Consider the following 23,866-nt stretch of genomic DNA (forward strand, 5'->3'; position numbering starts at 1 on the left):
CTCCCTCTTCTCTACCACTCTTTCCTCACTCGCTCACCAGGGATAGAACTACAGTAGTTTGCCAGCATTTGGGGCTCCCAGCCTTTGGAATGAAGTATTTGCGTCTGAGGAAGCCAAATTTCCAGCTTGGCAGTACTGGAAACCTATTTTCAAAATTCCATAATGACAGGTTTCAGAGTAACAGCCGTGTTAGTCTGTATTCACAAAAATACATATAAAAAAAAAATATGCTGGAAGTGGCCCACCTTGATTGTCATGCGCATTGTGGGGAGAGTAGTCAGTTTGGATGAGCTATTGCCAGCAGGAGAGTGAGTGTGTGTGTGTGGGGGGGGGGGGGGGGGCGCGGGGGTTAAAAACCTGGATTTGTGCTGGAAATGGCCCACCTTGATTTTCATACACGTTGTAAGGAGAGTGGTCACTTTGGATAGGCTATTACCAGCAGGAGAGTGAGTTTGTGTGTGTGGTTTTTGGAGGGGGTGAGAGAACCTGGATTCCTGCAGGAAATGGCCCACCTTGATTATCATACACATTGTGAAGAGAGTGGTCACTTTGGATGGGACATTACCAGCAAGAGTGAGTTTGTCTGTGGGGGGGCGGAGGGTGAGAGAACCTGGAAATGGCCCATCTTGATGATCACTTTAGATAAGCTATTACCAGCAGGAGAGTGGGGTGGGAGGAGGTATTGTTTCATGGTGTCTGTGTATATAATAATGTCTTCTGCAATTTCCACAGTATGCATCCGATGAAGTGAGCTGTAGCTCACGAAAGCTCATGCTCAAATAAACTGGTTAGTCTCTAAGGTGCCACAAGTACTCCTTTTCTATTTTCAAAATTGTACATATTGGGCCAGATTCTCTACTAGTGCAAATCAACACATTTCTCTTATAGTCCATGGAGTTATGCCAATTTACACCAGCTGAGATTCTGGCCCATTATATTTATTTGATAAGCAGAAGGTTGCAAAACTCCATTTTTTCAATTGCTCAGAACTGTCCTAAAATTTCACTTTGGGGTGAAATTTTCTACAGTTGTACTCCACCTAAAGGTGAATTTTATTTGTGTTTTAACTTAGGGGAAAATCCATTCAGCCATATGTGTTAAGCAAGGCTGAGAAAACCATACTTTTACCATTTTAAAAAATTATTGGCACACTTTTTTCACACAAATAACTCAACAGCTGAAGTTGAGACTTGGTGTGTGAATAGTGCCCACTGAGGTGTATAGCCACACTTGCAATTTAGCTTGTCACTGCAGTTCACACCTTGCTCTCAAAGGAAACCTGCACAAAACCTTCAAAAGAGAAGTCTGGGAGCTTAAAGTCATAGCTTGCTAGACACTAAAAATCATGGTCTTAATACAGGCAATGGATTTATGGCTTATTACAACAATCTGTAACCCACTAACCCCCTTTTTTGTACTATGACTGGAGAGGTACTAACAGGCCACTTCCCCTTGAATGGTCTCTCAGAATGTGGGTAACTCCTATCCTGACCAATCTGTTCCACCTTAAATTTAGCTCTGAGTACCTTTCCCAGACCTGAAGAACAGCTCTGAGTAGCTCCAAAGCTTCTCTTTCACTAACAGAAACTGGTCCAATAAAAGTGATTACCTCACTCACCTTGTCTCTCTAATATAGTTTTAAGCAATTGAAAAATCATTTGTGAGCATGCTCACCTAGTAACTGCTGAGGTTTTTCATTAGTGTCTAATTAATCACACCTTGTCCTGTGACTTCTCAGTGCATACTTTCCCTTATGCCCTTTGACCAGTATAAGGGCTGCAACCTTTAGACTACTTCTGAATGTTGGACAATTTGCTTGCGGTTTTTCTGCACGGGATGGGCCAGCAGAATAGCTTCAGTAGCTTCACTGTCAGCCTGCTGCAGGTTCTCAACTTCATCTCTCTTCCTCCACAGACTCATGGGTTTGCTCTCCCAGTAGGATCTTTGGGATCCCTTAGTGTTCCACACTCCTCTGCCCACAATGGTGTTTGATCACTCCCAGAGCTGTCATGGCAAGCCCTGTAACCCTGTCCTCTGGATGGAATGATGCCTTGAAAAATCTAAGCTTTGATGTTAAGCTAAATCCTACCCTTGCAAAGCTTTACATGTGGGATAGTACAATTCAACACCACCCCCTAGGATATTTGTATGTAAATATGTGTGTTCTTCCTTTCAATCAGCCCCATCTTCCTCCTCCTGCCTTATCCATGCATTGATGTCCTAATCTATTCTGCGACGCTGCAATAGTCACTCCCATGGTAACTTCTGTGATGTCACAACAAGAAGATTCTGTCTCTGGCTCAAATGGAAAATTAAAGACTCTGCCGTGTGCAACCATGGTCACCCAGAACAGACCATGGAACATATAACTCCTCAATGCCCCATTCACAAATATGAAGGATGCATCACAGCAATACACTCTGCTACTCCAGATGCAAATATCTGCCTTAACCACCTAAATGAAATATAGTTGTTGCTCAACATTTACATCAGACACATGAGGAAGAAGTGGAGTTCAAACTGGGAATTTCATAAGCCAAAGTGGGTGGAGGCAAATTTGCATAGTTAAGTGACTAATTTACTATTTTTTTTTTTAAACAGGAGCATGAATCACCTACCCATAATTATAGGTTCCTACTGAATTTGTGGATTAGTTTCCCTGAGCACAAAACTATTTGGGCTGAAAAGGACATTAATGAACCCTGGCCCTCTGTCCATGAGCTATAGTAATTCATCCTTCTATGGTCCATCATATAGAGCATGCTAATGTACATTGGAGCTTGTCATTCAAACCATGTTCTCCTTTCTCTTCACTCCACCTCTTCCCCCAAATGATTACCTCCATAATACCTTTTGTCTATTCCAGAAAGATCAAATACAAGATCTGAATTTTCTCCCTCAGTATGGTGTATAAGTGTTTCACTACCAGCAAATGCGTCTTCAAATAATTCTTGAAAGTTCTATAGGCATTTCTGAATAACAGGGAAAGCCCACCCCCAACGTAGAATCCTATAATAGCAGGGTTGGAAGGGACCTCAGGAGGTAATCGAGTCCAACCCCCTGTTCAAAGCAGAACCAATCCCCAACTAAATCATCCCAGCCAGGGCTTTGTCAAGCTTGACCTTAAAAACCTCTAAGGAAGGAGATTTCACCACCACCCTAGGTAACCCATTCCAGTGCTTCACCACCCTCCTAGTGAAAGTTTTTCCTAACATCCAACCTAAACCTCCCCCACTGCAATTTGAGACCATTACTCCTTGTTCTGTCATCTGGTACCACTGAACAGTCTAGATAATCCTCTTTGGAACCCCCTTTCAGGTAGTTGAAAGTGGCTATCAAATCCCCCCCTCATTCTTCTCTTCTGCAGACTAAACAATCCCAGTTCCCTCAGCCTCCTAATCATTTTTGTTGCCCTCCACTGGACGTTTTCCAATTTTTCCACATCCTTCTTGTAGTGTGGGGCTCAAAACTGGACACAGTACTCCAGATGAGGCCTTATCAACCTCGAACAGAGGGGAATGATCATGTCCCTCGATCTGCTGGCAATGCCCCTACTTATACATCCCAAAATGCCATTGGCCTTCTTGGCAACAAGGGCACACTGACTCATATCCAGCTTCTCGTCCCCTGTAACCCCTAGGTCCTTTTCTGCAGAACTGCTGGTTAGCCAGTTGGTCCCCAGCCTGTAGCAGTGCATGGGATTCTTCCTTTGTAAGTGAAGGACTCTGCACTTGTCCTTGTTGAACCTCATCAGATTTCTTTTGGCCCAATCCTCCAATTTGTCTAGGTCACTCGGGCCCTATCCCTGTCCTCCAGCATATCTACCACTCCTCCCAGTTTAGTGTCATCTGCAAACTTGCTGAGGGTGCAATCCACACCATCCTCCAGATCATTAATGAAGTTATTGAACAAAACCGGCCCTGGGACCGACCCTTGGGGCACTGCACTTGATACTCAGGTAATTGTTATGTTCCCATTTTGTTTGCTCCCAGAAAATTATATATTTACTAATTTCCTGATTTTTTTTCTTTTTTTTTTTTTTTTAAAAATGAGCCCAAGCACAGTTGTCTTTGCGCATATGGACATATGTTGCAACAATACAAAACAAGCTGACAAATGTAAACAAAAAGAGACTCTCCCCATAAACATAAAAGTACTCTCCTCAACCCACCAGCAAAACACTGAACAAGGAGATGGACTCTGCACTTCCTTCTGAGGGTTAAATTCTGCCTGTTCTCTTTTTCTTGCATACTTCTCTGTATAACAAAGCAATGGAAATCAGAAAAGTCCAGAACTTTATCAGATTATTTCAAGCCATGAATGAAGTTTACAGAATGAAAAACAGTTACTACGCGCTTCAGAATTTTTTAATCCTTGGCTAGATACAATGGTATAACAGAAACTGTTCCTTTCATTGTACTCCCTATAATTGTAAAATTGAGGTCCTTCAGGATACAGTAGGAAACTTTGGGGCTATATTTATGTCAATAATGAAATGCATAAATTTATCATTTGAGGTTTACTTATTCATATGCAAATAACTTAAATCTCATGGAATTATAGTGTCTAGGTCTTTCGATAGTCTCTTTCATTGCAGTCTGCACTCTGTCTAGCCCCTCCCTGTCTGTCTGACCAGGAAACGGGAACCTCACCTTAGGCAACTCTTGTCTTCCTCTTTTATAAACAATTAATTAGATCAACATGTTAAACAGGTTCCTGTTTCCTTATCTTCTTGTTCTAATAGCATACAAGCTTTTTAGTGATCCAATTTTCCTTTCTATAGTATACCTTCAGGACTGAATCTTCTTGTATGTATGCAAAAATGTGCACACATTTTCCGCATACAATTATTATATAATTGTGTGTGCAGCCAGAATAACTGCATCCATAAACACCCTAGACATCTATTTGGTCATTTGCATACATAATCTTGCTAATAATGCTATCTAGCTCCTATAGAGAACTTTTCCTCTGTCAATTTCAAAGTGCTTTAGAAAGGAGGACTCGGTATCCCCTTTTTATAGACTGGGGCGGGGGGGGGAACTAAGGGATCGAGAGGTGCAGTGACTTGCCCAAGGCCACCCAGTAACCCACTGGAAGAGCCAGTAATAGAACACACGTCTCATGGGTCCCAGTCCAGAACTCTAGCCACCAGTCATGCAAACACAGTTATCTTTACCCAATTATGAAAATCAGATCCTTCATCTGCTATGACTGTACTTTTCACATCTTGCATTAAGCATTCTCTGCATCTGATGTTTAGGTGGTTTGGCTTGTTATAATTTAAATTATTTCTTCTTATTGATACAGAGACCCTAATCCTCAAATTTCTCATGTTTACATTTTTTCAAAACTCTTCTACTTATTGCTTAGAGTTGGGATTTTAAAAAGGAGTCTAAGGGAGTTAACAGCTAAATGGGAGCCGGGTGCCTAACTTTCATAGGCTCTCTTATAGTATTAATAGTTATGCAGGCTGGGATTTGCATGTTATATCTTTTGCCAGGTTTAATTTCAGTTGCATATAGATGCTCTCTCCCTGATGGTCTGACTCTTTTTTAGAACTCTGTCCTGCACATTATAGAACAGAATTAAAACTGACTTTGCTTTCCGCATGCCAACAAAATCAACTTTTTAAAAGTTATAGGACCAATTTTTAAGCAGGAACAGCTTTCTCAACTTCCACGGAGTTGTGCCTGCTTACACCAGATATAAACTTGATTCACCCTGCCTAGAGGTTTTTTTCCACTAGTTCTTGCCCTCACAAGAAATTTACAACAAATAATTCCATAATCTTTAGATTGTAGATGCTTTGTACTTCATAAAAAGAAAAGGAGGACTTGTGGCACCTTAGAGACTAACACGGCTGCTACTCTGAAACCTTTGTACTTCATATTATTCTTGGCTTGGTTCCCAGGGTTTGGGCCAAAAAAGCTGCTGACCAAGTAAACAATTCAACAAACCGTGTAAGAAAGCAATCCTGCTGTCTCTCTAAACCTTCTTGGTTGTTATGTAATTGTTCTCCAAGTCAATAATCCCTTTTGATCAAAGTTCTGGCCTACTTACAAGGTCTCTATCTACAATGACATTTCCATTTATCTAAATGCTCTGGAGGTCTATCACAATATCCAAGAATCATCAGAGTAGCTTTGTCATCTTTTATTTAAACACTTTAAATCTCATCCACCAAAATCTCTCTCCAGACTTTTATCTAGCAACAATGTTGACTCTCCTTCTCCTGTTTCCCTCTGTCTAGTTCATTCAAATATTTAAAATGTAGTTGATTTCCTTACTCAACTTTTATAACATTGCATAGTATGTAGTGTCCTTAAAGTTCTATTTCAACTATCTTATAATAAGTACTCCTAGCATTTGAATAGAAAAATCCTCCTATAGGGCCAGCTGCTGCAGCCTACAGAGAGATTGTGGGAGTGCTCTAAGGCAGAGAAACCGGCATGAATATTCTGCACAAGGGAGGGCACCAACTGTGAAGATGTGGTGCAGGTACATTCTGCTTCCCTTCCATGCTGTGTAGCAGGTGCATTGGCCACCCCTCTCACACTGAAAGACGTGCACAGAAGTGGTAGATGTGACCCCACCTGATCATCTTAGGCATTTTTGTTAACTTGTATTTAAATAACAGATTCGAGAGAGAGAGGGAAAACGGCACTTTAAACTGCCTTAGAAGTTAAGTTGATTAAATATTATTCAGTCATTCCATTATTCAACAAATGTTGTCATTGTCAAATTTTCCCATTTTGAATCGCCACACAGATTTTGGTGAATGCAGTTGAGAGAGTTGAAATAGATGGTGACAAACTGCTTATAAACCAGTATACTTCTGTCAGTAACAGCACTAAAACTGCTCTTCCTTAGCATCTGCCTCCAAACTAGGTATACTGTAGTCACAAGCTAGAACATCAGTTGCAGCAATGTATCATCTCTGTTCCTAGGCATTTGTTTCTAATGCAAACACAGCAGCACCTGGACCCCAACTTAGCCCATGGGCATACATTTTAGAACTCTTTAATTGTTGGATTATTTCATTGTACAAAACCTAGAGGACCCAGTTCTACAAGTTGCCGAGCTTCGTCTGTTTCCATTGCATCAATGGGAGCTCTGCGGTTAATGAGATGTTCAGCATATCAGCCCTATGCTTCACAGTTGCAAATTAAGGGCCAAATGCTGACTGCCTTCAACTCCCGTTGACTTCAGTTCTTACAGAAAAGAAATTATATCCCTAGGCAACCAGAACTGGAAGCAGGGTTGGTATCAGAATTATTGTATCAATGTTTGTCTAGCTCAGGGTATCCTGCCACAGTCAGGATGCTACCAGGGGACACAGGGCAATTGAATAGTGGCATGGTGAGGCTAGCAATTGTCTTCAAGTGCAAAAATAACATGATTATTCTACTATTGATACTCTTCATGTTTTGTAGTTAACCTCTTTTTTTTTTTTTTATTCTAGATGTGATGCGAGCATTGCAAAGCTATCTGGAGACATAAATATCATCAGGCACGAGATCCAGAGGCTAGAGAAAGAGATTGGTGGCATCCGCTCTACCTCAGAAAGTTATGCTAATAATTTAGAGATGAAGGTGAGCAGATGAACACATAATGAAAATATCTTTTGGCTGTAAGATATGGGATATAAGTTATCTTTCTCTCATCACAACTGCTGACCACTGTTAATGGAGGATGTGATATTGTTTAAACAAGCCCCATTCCAATAACATTATACAATAGCATCATGGGAGTGTGTGTGTATATACACTCTCTCTCTCTCTCTCTCTCACACTAAGGAGAAATGCAAACTGAACAATGCAATCCTGGGATGTGGATCACGAAATGCTAAAAAAAAAAAAATCCCATTATAATTTGCTAATAATTCATTATACAAACCTTAGAGCCTTGAGCCCTTTCTTGTTTTAAAATGCATCTTGAAATTTCAGATCCAAGGACTTTGAAGTTGGAAAATACCACAGGAAACCAGGATTTTATTCTTTAGTTTCAGCTTCAGAAAGTAGCTGGGACAGATCTAGTTGCTTAAGTTCCTCACTAATTAGCCATGCAAATTTTGGAACCATTCCAAAGTGCTCTTGAACTTGTCATTCTTAGGGTAAAACTTTCACTTTTGTCAGTCACTTTTTCTGCGAAAGTATTTTCTTCTGCAGTGTATATAGCATGGATGTATGGATATTTTCACAACCAACGGTGCTGTATAGTATTCCTAGCATTCGACCTCTCCTGTCAGAGACTAGCACCCTCAGCTCCCTTTGCCTTCAATACAAATACAAGCTGATCTGCATCCTGCAGGATTGAGCACATAAATAATATCTTTACACAGGGGTAATTTTCCTCTTACCAAGTAATAACTGCCGGTCCCTCCTTCCACCCCAGTGAGTACCCACCATATTCATTAAAGGCTTCTATTTAGATGAAATTTACTATACCTTTAATTTCCTTATTTAAAATAGTCAGTTCACTGCATTCTGCATGAATGTGCTTCTGTGTAAAACAAGCTTCCAGTCATTTCATACAGTGCAAATATCAGCTTCATCTGCTCCAAGGCAGAATTACCCATGGCAGTTCAGATGAAGATATTTTACCTGTATTATAAGATACTGTTTGGAAATCTGTCTCTTTCAATACATGTAAAAACATCCTGCCTCCCTACTACATGGAAAGCGGAACAGGTGTGTGCTAAAATCACATGAAGCAGCATACAAATGTGAGTCAGCCACCTCATATAGAGACGTTAAGCAGAAAATGGAACAACAGTGTCCACTGAAGAGAAAACATATCTTCTCACAGAATGACCCTAAACAGAATGCAGAAGAACAGAGTCTGAATGCAAGTTAATTTATTGATCAGAAAACTATATTGGGAAAACTATAGTAAAGAACAGAATTATCAGACAACGTAGACGAACGTGATTTGTTGGGGAAGAGTCAACCTGGTTTTTGTAAAGGGAAATCATGCTCACCAATCTACTAGAATTTTTTGGGGGGTTGGGGGGTCAACAAGCATGTGAACAGGGGTCAACCAGTGGATACAGTGTACTTAGCTTTTGACAAAGTAAGCTGTCAGGGATAAGAGGGAAGGTCCTATCATGAATCAGTATTTAAAAGATAGGAAACAAAGGGTAGGAATAAATAGTCAGTATTCAGAATGGAGAGAAGTAAATGATGGTGTCCCCCCAGGAGTCTGTACTAGAAAAAAATACTGTTCAACATATTCATAAATGATCTGGAAAAAGGCATAAACCGTGAGGGGCAAAATTTTCAGATGATACAAAACTACTCAACATAGCCTGATACAGGAGGGCTAGGAAGCAGTGGAAGAGGGGAGATGTATTAAACCCTAGGCTAATTATGGCAGTTTCCTGTAGACTAGGGAGAGTTGCTACAGGTTAATTGGAGCACCTGCAGTCAGGTAAGGCCCTGTCAGGAACCTAATAAAACCCCCTGCTTCAGGCAGTGAGTGTGTGTGAGGAAGGAAAGAGGACTGGAGTTTGGAGGTGCATTGCTGAGACTTGGAAAACCAGAGAACTGAAGGAAGGGAGACCCTACCTCAGCATCAAGGACCGAGGGTAACCCTACCCAAGGGGGAAGTGGGTAAGAAATCTGCAGGGGTTGGGAGGGGCTGGGGCTCAGAGTGAGGAGCAAACCCAGACCCCCTCCCCTGCTTCCGTCCTCTACCATCTTCCTGGGCCACTAGTGGGGTCCTTGGTGCCCCTGCCAAGAAAAGCATGGGACCCACCATATCAACATTGGCCATTCTGTCACAATAGTTAAGTCCAAAGCAAACTGTGGAGAGTTAAAGGGATTTCACAAAACTGGGTGACTGGGCAACAAAATGGCAGATGAAATTCAGTGTTGATAAATGCAAAATAATGCACATTGGGAAAACATAATCCCAACTAGACATATAAAATGATGGGGTCTTAATTAGCTTTTACCACTCAAGAAAGAAATATTTGTGTTTATTCTAGATAGTTCTCTGAAAACATCCGCTTAATGTGCAGTGGCAGTCAAAAAAGCTAACCATGTTGGGTCTCACTGAGAAAGGGACAGATAAGACAGAAAACAGCATATTGCCTCTATATAAATCCATGGTATGCACACATCTTGAATACTGTGTGCACATGTGGTTGCCCCATCTCAAAAAAGATATACTGGAAAAGGTTCAGAAAAGGGCAACCTAAATGATTAGGGGTATGGAAAAGCTTCCATATGAGGAAAGATTAATAAGACTGGGACTTTTCAGCATGGAAAAGAGACAACTAAGGGGTACATGATAGAGGTCCATAAAATCATGACTGGTGTGGAGAAAGTAAATAAGGAAGTGTTGTTTACTCATCCTCATAACACAAGAACTAGGGGTCACCAAATGAAATTAATAGCCAGCAGGTTTAAAACAAACAAACGGAAGTATTTTTTCACACAGTGCACAGTCAACCTGTGGAACCCCTTGCCAGAGAATGTTGTGAAGGCCAAGACTATAACAGGGTTCAAAAAAGAACTAGATAAGTTCATGAAGGATCGGTCCATCAATGGCTATTAGCCAGGATGGGCAGGGATGCAAAACCATGCTCTGAAGTTTCCCAAGCCTTTGTTTTCCAGAAGCTGGGAATTAGGGTGACCAGATGTCCCGATTTTTGGGTCTTTTTCTAAAATAAGCTCCTATTAGCCCCCCTCACTCCCTGTCCTGATTTTTCACACTTGCTGCCTGGTCACCCTATTGGGACTAGGTGACAGGGTATGGGTCACTTGATGACTACCTGTTCTGTTCATTCCCTCTGGCATTGACCACTGTCAGAAGACTGGATACTGGGCTGGATGGACCATTGGTCTGACCCAGTATGGCTGTTCTTATGTTCAGAAAACAATGTAATCACTGTGGATCTTATTTGACTCCCCTTAAGTAGTCCTGTGGATTTCAATGATCCTACTCCTATGGATTAAGGTACTAACAGTATATAATGGTGGCAGAATTGGTCCTGTGTAGTTTGGGATTACATTTGCCATATACAGTTTTCTAATTGCCAAATGAATTATAATTTCCCAGTAGGTGATTTTTAGCTCATGATTAAAGTCTTGCATGAACTTCAAAAAAGCCTTTACATTAGGGCCTAATTAAATTCATCTGCCAAGTGTACTGAACATAATCAAACTCATGGTATTTCAAATTTTTCTCAGATTTGGTCTCCCAATTTAGGTAGACCTGGATTCTCTACATAAAACTATCATTTAGCATCAAGTATTTGGAATGCTACAAAGAATTCTACCAGTGAATCATCATGCGTTGTAAATAGAGTTGGGAGCCACGATAGGTAGCTGTATATACAAATTTTACCTTATAAAGGGCTCAGTCCCCACTGACCTCAATAGGAGTTAAATGGTGGTCCGCATCTTGCAGAATCTGGTCCAAAGAGAACAGAGTATACAGCCAGAAGTTTGACTGCTAGACTTTAGCATGCAGTGAAATTACTCTTGGAAAAAGCACTTTCAGTTGCACACCCACCTTAAGTTCAGGCTGATTTCCCAGCTCCTGTAGCAATAATGTGTAGTTAATGTAAGTGCTGATAGTTTGGCTCATGAAAACATTCCCCGTTGAATTTTCATTAGGTAATGCGGCTATTAGACAAGATCGAGACTTCCAACTCTGAGCAAAGCTCTCATTTAAAGACAGTCCAGGGGGATCAACACCATGAATTGCAACTTCTGGATTTCAAGTAGGTGATGGAAAGTTTGGGTTTTTTTAATTATATTAATGCACTCTGAATGCTTTAGTCTGATGATAGAGTTGGCATGAAACAGCAAAATGGATTGATTTATATACATGCAAAAATGCTGGGGGAAGACATACACAATACAGTCATCTATTAAAAATATAGAATAGAATAATATTGTTTTTAAAACTAATCCTTAAAATGAAGAGCCACTAAATGCCACCCCAGAAGAAACAACAAATGCAAAAGTCAGTGAAGCTTACCATACTTAAAAAGGCACTAGCCACATTTGTTCAATTTACCATAACATTTATGGCTGACTTTCAGCCTGGCTAGTGTGGCAGCACAGGGGCATACAGGGAATCAAGGTACGCCCCCCCCATACCACTGTTCTGGCTACCCATGCCATTGGAAGCAGCATAGGAAGGGAAGCAGGCTCCATAGAGCTACTACTTCACCCATTTGTGCAGGTGGGCAGGAAGGGTGGGGAATAGGTGGACCTTTAGGTCTGACAGACAGTGTAGCTATGCTAGGGCATCAGGAAATATATGCTGGTCATGATCACCTACACCTAGGCAACCATCAATTTTTAGTGGAGTGACCAATTCAGCTTTATCAATCAGAATGAGGTCTACTATAGAATTACCCCCACCTTGCTTACAATACTTTGTGTTTAAAAAAAAAATTCTCACTTTTTTCTACATTTTATAAAAAGATGTTTAAGGAGCTGTTCATCCTGCCTTTGTGTGGTTCGGTGGTAACACAACCTTACCCAGTAGCCCTGTCACAGCTCTAGATGAGCTCCCCCTCCTGGACACTCACTAGACTGCTCTGAGGGGGATCCAAATGCTGAATCCCTCCAGAGTCTGAACGGAGCCCAGGCACTGCCCCAGCTCGAGGTGTCTAGGCTCACACTCAGTGAGGATCCCTTACTTAACTTTCTGCGAACCGAGACCCTGCAGTCCCACTGCCCAGCCCAGTGTCTGCTCTAGCTACAAGCAAACTAGGCAGCTGCCTACAGTATCATGGCAGCCAGGCCAAACCTGAACTATGCTGCAACCCTGTGCACCAGGTCACAACGCTGCTCACTCAAATTTTACCCAGCCAGCCCCTCCCCACATCATGATGGAGAGATACTAGGCTAAACCTGAGTGAATGGCACTGCAACCTGGCATTTGGCTCCCCCAATTCTACTACAATCACTGGAAGGCTCACCACACTCCCCGCCAAAAAAGTCCAATGCGCCTTTTCTAGGAGGTGGAGGGGAGTCGCACACTGAAGTTTTGCCTAGAGGGGGCAGATTGTCTTGAGCAGCCTCTGGCCCAAACCTTGTTACCCGTGGTGACACTTCTGGTTCCCCCATAGCTTAAACACACCTGCTAGGTTTACAGTTTATGTCTTCTAGGGGTATGTGAGATGTCTACACAACAGACACTTTGCACAGGAGTCTAAAATACATTTGCTCTTTACTTAGCATGAAAAATTTACAGATCCAGACAAAAATAAACCCTATATGCTTCCCTCCCCTCCCCTCCCCCCCCAACTCACTCAGTTTCTTTACCACTCTGGACCATTCTTTGTGCTGGGGCCAGGGTCCTCTGGGAGACCCAGGACCCTTCCCCTGCAGTGACATGACTTATCTGAACCTTAGTGCATCTCTCTCTCATTCGCTCACTCTGCAGGCCAGTTTGCTTTGATCTTGGATGGTCCCACAGCTAAATTGCCCCCACACCCCCACTAAGAAAGCACATCCATCTCTTCTCCTTGGTCCTGTGTGACTCTGAGAATTCTTCTCTCTCCCTCCCTCCCCCCCCCCCCCCCCCCCCGACCTTTTCAAAATGTTTGCCATCTCTTGCTTTGTCCTCTCTGGGAATTTTCTACTCTCTCCTTCACCAGCCCCCTTCAGAGAGATAGGATAAGACAGGTTCTCCTAGGCTTGAACTAACCTATTGTCTCAAGATGCTTCCACCTGAACAGGCAGCTAGCAATTTCTAACACCTTTGTACCTGGTCAGGGAAGGATGTGACACAGCCCAAGTCAGCAAGGATGGGAGCCACATGCACTTAGAGGTATTCAAAAATACAGTCCTTTCAAAAGAACCACTTCATATCCTCGATCAGAATTCATAACTTGTACAGGCAAATTCCCCATCTTGTGATTTCAGTTAGCACATTGATCTGTACATATAACAGATCCTGTCCTTCTGAATTGTCAATAATTCTAAAGCATGTAATGGTATCTTGGACATAGAATGCCATTCTCCCCCACCCTCTTCTGCCCACTCTTTCCTAAATATGAGCTTTAGCATTCCAGTCAAGTGACTCACCCACTCACTTTTCAGTAATACCAATTATATCTCCCCTCCTGACTCCCTTTAAATTGCTCAGGTTGACCACTATACTATATGTATGATATCAATACACTCAGTGTATTTTCTCAGGAGCAAGTAAAAACATTTCCAGGAAAAGCACTTAATATAAATTTTTTTGCCAAGTGGTGTTGCTTATCTCCCTGATTACAATTTGCATTCCAGTGGTACCTAGGGACCCCAGTGATGTGCTAGGTTCTATACAGCACAATGAAAATACAGTCCCTCACCCAAAGAGCTAACAGTAAAACAAGAGATAACAGGTGGATACAACAAACAGTGGGGAAGCACAAAGAAATAGTTAGACAAGTGAAACTGATAAGTATGAGCAGAAATGGTCATAGCATGCCAACTGCCCAATCATTGTTGAGGTTTTTTATAGGCATCATGCAGAGGAGAGCGTTTTAGGGGGGCTTTGAAGGAGGCCAATGAGGTGGCTTAGTGGTTGTTTACAGGGATCTTTTATGCGGGAGGGCTGGCAAGGGAGGAAATGTGAAGATGCTTTTTGAAAACTTTACAAATGGATGCTGAAGACTGGCATAGTGGAGGCAAGAGTGGTGTCTCAGTAGTAATATAAAAGATGATGGGTAAGGCAGGGATAAACCATGACGGGCCTTAAAGCAGAGAAGATTAGTTTGTGTTAAGAAAGGGGAGCCAGTGGAGGGATGCAAAGAGATGTTATGGAGAAACAATGAGCCAGGAAAATATTTGCAGCAGCGTTTTGAATAGCTATAAGTAGGGAAAGACTGCAGGATTATGAGGAAACTTATTGCTCTTAAGTGGGCAGAGAAAATGAATGCACTGATTTTTCTGGTCCCTCACCACTCCTTTCTGCAAGCCTATTCATCCCTGGCTTATCGCTGATTATGGGGAAAAGGGCTTGTCAGAGCCCCTTGTTGAAATACTTGTAGTACAGGATTGTTACCATTTTTCTTGATAAATGGGGGGGCTCCTTTTTCCAGAAAGTGAGTCCATTGATATGATAGAGAAAATTGCTCAAATTTTCATTCTTGAACTTTCAGAACAATCTCTTGCAATTGTTTTGTTTAGCAATAACAAAAAATGACCCAATGCATTATTTAAAATAGCTCTTGATAAAGTGTGAGCTACAGGCAAGAACTGATGTCAAATTCCATGTATAGCAAGTCATTTACTATTGCTCTGTTCTTGTTTTCAGAATCTCAGTTACTGTTAATTACCATTATCTCTACCACCAGACTAATAACACTGTACCTGTAGCATTGTTTAAAAAAAGTCTCTCAATTTTTTTTCAGGATGATATTTGAACTTTAGAATTACAAGTAAATGTGCCTTCCAGGAATGCTTTGTTATAAGCTTGTTTTATATTTTGACTGAGGCACAAAAGCCCAGCTGGCTTGCCCCAAAGCTGTGCACTTACTCAGTAGTACCGCTCAAATTAGAATTCCAGGAGTCAGTTTACAGGAGAACAAATGTCAGAAATTAGCATAGAAAATAATATTTTCTAATACTCTTTAAGGTCAGGTCACCCACAAAAGCTTGGAAATTTACATTTATAACTGAAACTTGGTCCTAAAATCATCTCTGTAATATAGCTCACAATGTACATTATATCACATTTTTGCAGCATAAAAAGACCAAAGTCTAAAGCACACACTGTTCACAGCTCTGATTTCTGAGCTGTTAGCCTCAATCCCTCTCCCTCTCTTGTCTGCTTTCTGGACTGTCTTTTGGAGGACTTCCAGACTCCCATACGCCCCCCAAGGCAAACTGATCACAAGCTTCTATTCTGTCTTTCCATGTTTCCATTTCCAGCTCAGTCCTGACTTTGCTGCTCTTCCTGGTGCCAACAATATAGGGTATGCTCAGCCCGATACTGTAGTGACCACAACCAGTTGGATCCCTGATATGACTAGAAATGGAATGGAACCAATCCATTTCAAGAGTAAATTTGATTGGAATGGGAAAATAAACTATTACCACGCATTCACTTCTCCAATCTTCTCCCCCAGATGACAACGTGCATCAGAACTAAGCCAGCCTGGCTTGTTAAAAACAATTTACTCAAGTGACTAAGGTTTTCACATAACATTGACTAAAACTCAGATATATTGCTAAAAGATTAAACCTTCTTAATATTAGGGTGAATAGTCTTCTAAATGACCTCCGGGATCAAATTCAGGACCAACGAAAATGGACAGAAATCCAGCTGAGGCGATCTGAACAAGAACAAGCCTACCATAAAGATCAGTTTCTTAATGCAATGAAGGAGAGACTGGTAAGATGTTTTATAATCCCAGACTGATAAAATAGTATAGATTTCTAGACCTCTCAAGACTGATTACAAGAGAAACCCCAAAGATTTTTGATTCCATAAAAATTTCCAGAGATGCAAAGTCAAAACCCCCAAAATAGACAGCAAAACCCTTAAGCCCCAGAAGCACAATTCTGTCAGTAAAATGACCAAAGAATGGAAATGGACTGGTAATGCAATATAAAATCTTTAGTCTCAATGTTGTCAATTCCAAATCCATCTCACAGTGGTACTGACCAAAAGCTACCATCTGACTGTTTAATGGTCTATGTGCTTGGTGCTCTAAGTCTATTTTTCCATTGGACAGTTGTCCACATCACAAAAACCACCACCACATTTGGCATCCTCAGACGTTCTCATCAGAGAAACCAAGGACTGAGTGACTAAGGGCATTCTACACATGTGGTACCTGACAGCCAGAGCTGAGATACATGGCTGGATCAAAATGGAGAAGCTCATGCTGTTCCCATCCATGCTGAACCTGTGCTATGAATAAACGGAGGACTCCAGCTGTCTCATACTTGCTCCTTCAATGAGCATTGTATTCAGACAAAACATTTTAGAAAATTAAACACAAATGAAAGGTGGGCTACATCCACCATATTATTCTTTAACATTCCTTCCTCTCCATCATCTTAGAAATAGCTGAAGAACTTCAGTGTTTAAAGCTTCAAAATGGTTAGGTAAAACAAACAAATTCTTCCACCTGAAGTCTGGCAAAATATTTTTCCTGAAATCACACTTTTCAGCAGAGCCCCAAGAAGACAAGAGGCAAGGGAGAGGAAACAGGGTAAATTGAAGAATGCAGGGAGGATTAAAGGAGTGTGAAACTAAAAGGGAGAGAAAGGGGTGCAGAGTGGAGAATATGAAAGATGCAGATAAGAGAAGGCTTGCAGGAGTGATAGTAGAATTCCTGGTAATGCCGTACTCCACAAATCAATTTTTCATTTTGTGTAATTGGGCTCAGTACATTCAAAATTACTGCCAAGATATACAATAGACAATGTCCTTCTATGAACTAGAATATTCACCTGAAAACAAATGCAGTACATTTTATATTCGCTATTCCTTTAACTCTGGATACTGTGGCCCCCAGCATGGATTGAGACATAGTTCACCCAACCATACCAGAACTCTCCTATCAATAGTAAACTGCCCACAGTTCAAAGTACCAAAATTCACATCCTGAACTTACACACTTTCACTTTGAGCTCAGGCACCAAAGGTCTAGAGCCACTGTGATTTGTGTAAGGCACTGAAGCATTCTTCAGTATTAGTGCTTAGCTTCAGAAAATCCCTGTTCTCAGGGTCTGGAAATGAATGTTTATTTTGTTGGACTGATGAATCAAACTTCTAGCATAACATCCTTCCAGCTGCATTAAGGATTCTTTCTTTGCATCCCAAGAATAGTCCTGGAGAGAATGCAATATATTTAGCAAACTTCTTCCTTTGGTTCTTACAAACACAAGTCTCAAAGATTGCTAGTGCATATTTAAAATCACATACATGATTTATAGGATGTACAAAATTTGTCTATACAGAATTTCATAAACATGTTTCAGTTCAAAACCTCCAGCTTACCAAATCTTAAATTTCATAGGAATTAGGGCTGTCAGGCAATTTTAAAAAAAAAATCATGATTACCAGTGCGATTAATCTTTTTAATTGCACGATTAAACAATAATAGAATACCATTTATATAAATATTTTTGGATGTTTTCCACATTTGCAAATATATTGACTTCAATTACAACACAGAATACAAACCGTACAGTGCTCACTTTATATTTTGATTATAAATATTTGCACTGTAAAAATATTTCAGTTCACTTAATACAAGTATTTTAGTGCAATCTCTTTATCATGAAAGTTGAACTTACAAATGTAGGCTCTAAAGATTTTTATATTTTTGAGTGCAGTTAATTTTTGTACATAATTCTACAAGTCCACTCAGACTTCTTGTTCAGCCAATCGTTTTGACAAATAAGTTTGGTTACAATTTGCAGGAGATAATGCTGCCTGCTTCTTGAGAACAGGCATTCACATGGTATTGTTGTAGATGGTGTTGCAAGATATTTACGTGCCAGATGTGCTAAAGAGTCATATGTCCCTTCATGCTTCAACCATCATTCCAGAGGACATGTCCATGCTGATGTCAGGTTCTGCTCGATAATGATCCAGAGCAGTGCAGACAATGCATTTTCATTTTCATCTGAGTCAGATGCCACCAGCAGAAGGTTGATTTTTCTTTTTTGGTGGTTAAGATTCTGTAGTTTCTGCATTGGAGTGGTGTTCTTTTTAAGACTTCTGAAAGCATGTGCCATACCTCATCCCTCTCAGATTTTAGAAGGCACTTCAGATTCTTAAACCTTGGGTCAAGTGCTGTAGCTATCTTTAGAAATCTCACATTGGTACCTTCTTTGCGTTTTGTCAAATCTGCAGTGAAAATGTTCTTAAAACGAACAACATGCTCGGTCAACACCCGCGACTGCTGTAATATGAAATATATGGCAAAATGCGGGTAAAACACAGAGCAGGAGACATACAATTCTCCCCCAAGGAGTTTAGTCACAAGTTTGTTTAATGCATTATATTTTTAACAAGCATCATCAGCATGGAAGAATGTCCTCTGGAATGGTGGCCAAAACATGAAGGCGCATAGGAATGTTTAGCATATCTGGCATGTAAATACCTTGCAATGCTGGCTACAAAAGTGCCATGTGAATGTCTGTTCTCGCTTTCAGGTGACATTGTAAATAAGAAGAGGGCAGCATTATCTCCTGTAAATGTAAACAAATTTGTTTGTCTTAGCGATTGGCTGAACAAGAAGTAGAACTGAGTGGACTTGTAGGCTCTAAAATTTTGCATTGTTTTGTTTTTGAGTGAAGTTATGTAACAACAAAAAAATCTACATTTGTAAGTTGCACTTTCGCAATAAAGAGATTGCACTAAGGTACTTGCATGAGGTGAATTGAAAAATACTATTTCTTTTACCATTTTTTACAGTGCAAATATTTGTAATAAAAATAATATAAAGTGAGCACTGAACACTTGAATTCCATGTTGTAATTGAAAGCAATATATTTGAAAAATGTAGAAAAACATCCAAAATTAATAAATTTCAGTGGGTATTTAACAGTGCAATTAAAACTGAAATTAATCACTAATTTTTAATCACAATTTTTTTAGTTAATCATGTGAGTTAACTGCAATTAATCGACAGCCCTAATAGGAATAATTGGGAATTGATACTTGAGTAATACGTTTTAATTAGTTCTTTTAAAGCTCGGAAAGCTGCTTCTGGCCTTTTGATAAATACACTACATCCTGCTGCAGGGTTCAATATCAAATACATTATTATGATTCGCAGCAGCAGCAGGTATGATCTTGGGTGTGTCAAAGGACATAGCACTGAGTTCCAAACAAAACTCCTATGAAAATGTCCTTGAATTTGAATCTTGAACAAAATGCTTCTATAACTTAGTCCATCCAGTCATCTACTGTACTGAATAAATCAAATTTATTTACTACTGATGATACAGTGCAATAGAGAAGACACTAAAAATATTATTTCCAGCCCTATAAAACACAGCAGCTTTGAGGTATTATTTGCTGCCTCTGATACTAACATTTTCATGGGTGTTTTGCAGAGAAGACACCTATATGCAGTGCTATTTTCTCTGTAGAGAGATTGTATGAAAGTTGTGCCAAAACATAGTCAACATTAGCCTGAGCTTGCAGCACTACTTTTGAATAGAAGAAATAGGACAGAGCATAGTTTCTTTCTTTCTCTCTGGAGTAGCCAAACTGTCCACTGGCGGCGGTGGTGGTTGCTTCATGAAAAACACAGCTGGAAATGCAGTTGTCTGGGTGGGACTTCGAGGAATCTTCAAAGCAGAACCTCAGAGGGAGCAGCAGTGTGTAGCAGGCGATGGAGTGTTCAAAGCTATTCACGAAAGTTCGGATCATATCTTTGGGGGGGTACTTGATGCCAATCAGGATCAGGCCGTAACTGCTAAGCCAACTGTTACAGCCCGTTGTCCAGGCTCTACATATTTTGAAACAGAGAGGGTACAATTCTTACTCGTCACTCATGTGACATACAGAAGCTGTATGAACATGAGCACGGATTAGGCTCGAAGTTTACATGCGATAGGATGGAGCTGTTTAATGAGTGCAGAACAGCCGTAGGTTATTCTGGGAGATGACTCACTTCATCAGCCACCTGTATATAATTTCAATATTTGTACATGCAAAGTTTAGTGTATTGGTTTAAACAAACTCTGGTTAGGTTTCAACAACACTGCTGTTTGTAAACATTTTATTTTTGAGGCAAAGCCTGCCACTGCCTCTGCAGGGTCTCCTGGGAGCAGAATTATGCCATTCTGCTGTGTAAGACCAGGGGGTGCTGACCATAGCGTGACACAGAGCTCTGAGCCACAAGGCTCCCTGTACTGCAGTGTGCAGAGCAAGGGGGAGGTGGCGGAGGGTAGCCACAAAACCCCTCCCTTCGTGCCCCCCAGGAGCTGTGTAATAGCCTTCAGAGGCTACTGCAGCCAGTAGGCTTATGTGTGGGAAAGGATTTCTCTCCAGCCCCTAACTGCACATCTACTTCAGCTCTAGACTGGCTACTCATGCTGGGCTCTGGATTTGTTCCTTAATGTTTAACACTTTGGGCTAGGAAGCTTCATGTGAGAGAAGCATATAACAGAAAGCTGCAGGGGAGTGTGAATTCGTTTCCAGTCCTTTGTTCCAAGGTGAAACATGGACTAAATCGCTGTTTGTTTTTTTTTTAAATGCCCTGCACTAGCCTCCATTCCACCCTGTCTCACCCCCTGAATCTCAGGGGGAGGGTTGGAGGACATCCTGCATGGGTATAAGGCTCCAGCAACATTTATTTAGACAATATTATATTAACTATGTGGATTTCAAAGGTAAAGAAAACTGCCTCTTGGCTGGCAAGCATGAGTTAAACCAGTTTTCGGGTGAGCAATGTAATCCTCTGAGGCCCTCTCAACACTGATGGACACATGCAGGGCATGTGTAACTACACATACCCAAGTAAGGCTCTGACAGTGGGCAAAAGCTCCAGCAGTGCAGAGCTGTCAGAGCCTTTCCCCACTGCCAAAGCCTTTCCTTACAGCAGGGAAAGGCTCCGGCAGCAGGGAGGCAGTGGGATATTACACTGCTAAAAACAAGTGTAAACATGGGACTGTAGACTGCTATGTAGGATATATACTTGAAGGTTCTAGTGTGTCTTTACTCACCTAAGCGTTGCCTCACAGTCTACACTGCTATTTATACTCCTGTTAGGTGGGTGTTCAGTGTATGTACTCTATAGACTGCCATAAGTGTAGACCTAGCCTTATTAACTTTGGTATTTATGTGATGTTCACATGATATCTATTTAAAAGGAAGCAGCAGAAAAGAAACTGGAAGAAAACCTTCACCTCTCGCTAAAGCTAGAGAATAATAAACCACAGCAATATGAAATGGCGCTGAGCCAGGTGACAAAATATGAAAATAAACTGCATGCAAGAATTACTAGATTTGAAAGACAGATCTGGAATGAGCTGGAGGAAATCCAGAATGAATATAGATCAGGTAAGAAGGGTTTATTTGTTATATTTGTACAGGACTGTAACATGCTTCCTAGTCAAATGGGAACAATACCAAAATATGCCTTTCTTCCTTAGTGCCATATAACTATTTTTCAAATAGTTTTTCCTCACTGCCTATTACTGCTGACAGACATTACAATAGCCCACCACAATCCGGTACTCCAGTTTCCTTTTCCCATGGTGACACTGTCCTTTAGAAGCTTGTATCTGGAGGCCTGAATCTGGTTTCCAAACTCAGCCTTAGGGACTGCATCTAACAGTGAGAATCCTTTCTTCCATCATCAGCTAATCAGGAGGCTGCAGCCTTTCTATTTGCACAAGAACCTTGTTACTGAGATCTTTGCTTGATGATGTGTAGCTGTGTATATTTTCACCTAAGGCAGCAGATAACAAGGTCCTTCTGAAGTTTCAACTTGCTACAAAGAGTGGCACAATACAAATCTGTACACTGATAATTAGATTAAACAGGCAGACACACGCATACCTGTTCAGTGTTCTATGATGAATGCTAGTGACATCCACCAGTGCACTTGCAGACCAAATTCTAACCTAGTCATGTTCTACTACGACCTTCACAGATTTGGACTTGGCTATCTCAAAGACCACCTTACCATCCACAACCTGGCAAGACAGGATCTAGCAGGATGATGCAATTAGAAAATTCCTGAATTTAAAAATTCAGATGCTGAAGGATGAGCATTCTCCGCAGCAAGTCCTTGGTTGCTGAACTTTGTCAGAGATAATCAGGCTAAACCCAAATCCAGCCATCTTCAGATCAAAATGCCAAAACCCAGCTTTTCTGTAAACACTTCCCCAGTAACTTTTTCCTAACTATCTGCTGGGGATGACAAGAAATAAGAAGACCAAGAACAACAGGTATGGAGAAACACAAGAAGAAAGAGCACTTTCTTTGTAATTTTTATGCCGTCTCAATAGCTGCTGTTGGTGCTTATACACTGCTGAGACAGTATAAAAGCCAAGATATCTTGGAAATGTCTGAAATATGAGAGAGCTGTTTGGATTTTTTATAACTTTAAATACTCTGCAATTACTTGCTTAAATCATATCTGAAGAGTGGCGCTGATCAAATGAACTCCATATTAAACACTTTCAAAAGCAAAAAAAAAAAGTGAGTCTGTCATGCTACCATGTAGATACTTTATTTTTAAGAGGACGGCTAGCTGGAAACTATGGTTAAGATGTTAATTAGCAAGAAAATCAAACATCTCTTCTGACAAATTTGCAAACTAATCCTCTCTGACGTTTGCCCATTTGAGAGAACCTGTAATTTGCAAACAGGGATGGATAAATCTAATTGTTCAAAACCTTCCAGTCTCTGGTTAGCCACATTACAATGAAATATTGACAAACTTCCAAGCATACCAGCTTTTTTTAAAAATCTATTTCAGAAATGATAGAACCTATCAACTCTAACCTTTCTTTATATATTTACTTAGGTACATAGAAGGCCCTCATAACAGTAGTATCTGAGCTCCCCCTTATCCTATCTCAAAAATGCATGTATGATTTCCATCAAAACTGTCTTTTTATTCTTAGTGATACCATATAGTGTATTAGAAAGTAGTGACTACTTCCAAGACTAGCTCTCCTTCAGAATTGTTCTCAGTGTTGGATTTCTTGGCATGAACTCCACTACCTGGAGGGGACACACCAAAGCTAAAAGTTTAGCATCCAGTTGCTTGAAATGAAATAATTTTATGTATCCCCACTGGAACTATAGTCACTGTCTGACATTGCCACCTACTAACAGGTGATGAGTTGTCTGAGTCAGACACCAGCCCTCCAGCCACCCTGTCTGTGATGGAGCACACCCCCATCCCAATCAGGAGAAG

General features: G+C 40.8%; 1 protein-coding gene across 3 annotated transcripts in view; it reads left to right on the forward strand.

Moving 5' to 3' along the window:
* The window catches only part of FAM81B (family with sequence similarity 81 member B), a 59,304-nt gene that overhangs the window by 34,237 nt on the left and 1,201 nt on the right, over nucleotides 1–23,866 (forward strand). For all 3 annotated transcript variants that reach the window (XM_043546889.1, XM_043546890.1, XM_043546891.1), the window contains 4 exons: nucleotides 7,466–7,595; nucleotides 11,628–11,734; nucleotides 16,221–16,356; nucleotides 21,807–21,996. In XM_043546889.1, the coding sequence (XP_043402824.1) occupies nucleotides 7,466–7,595; nucleotides 11,628–11,734; nucleotides 16,221–16,356; nucleotides 21,807–21,996 (563 nt within the window). The remainder of the gene's footprint in view (nucleotides 1–7,465; nucleotides 7,596–11,627; nucleotides 11,735–16,220; nucleotides 16,357–21,806; nucleotides 21,997–23,866) is intronic.

This window comes from Chelonia mydas, chromosome 5, assembly GCF_015237465.2.
Source record: "Chelonia mydas isolate rCheMyd1 chromosome 5, rCheMyd1.pri.v2, whole genome shotgun sequence".
Classification (NCBI taxonomy): Eukaryota; Metazoa; Chordata; order Testudines; family Cheloniidae; genus Chelonia; species Chelonia mydas.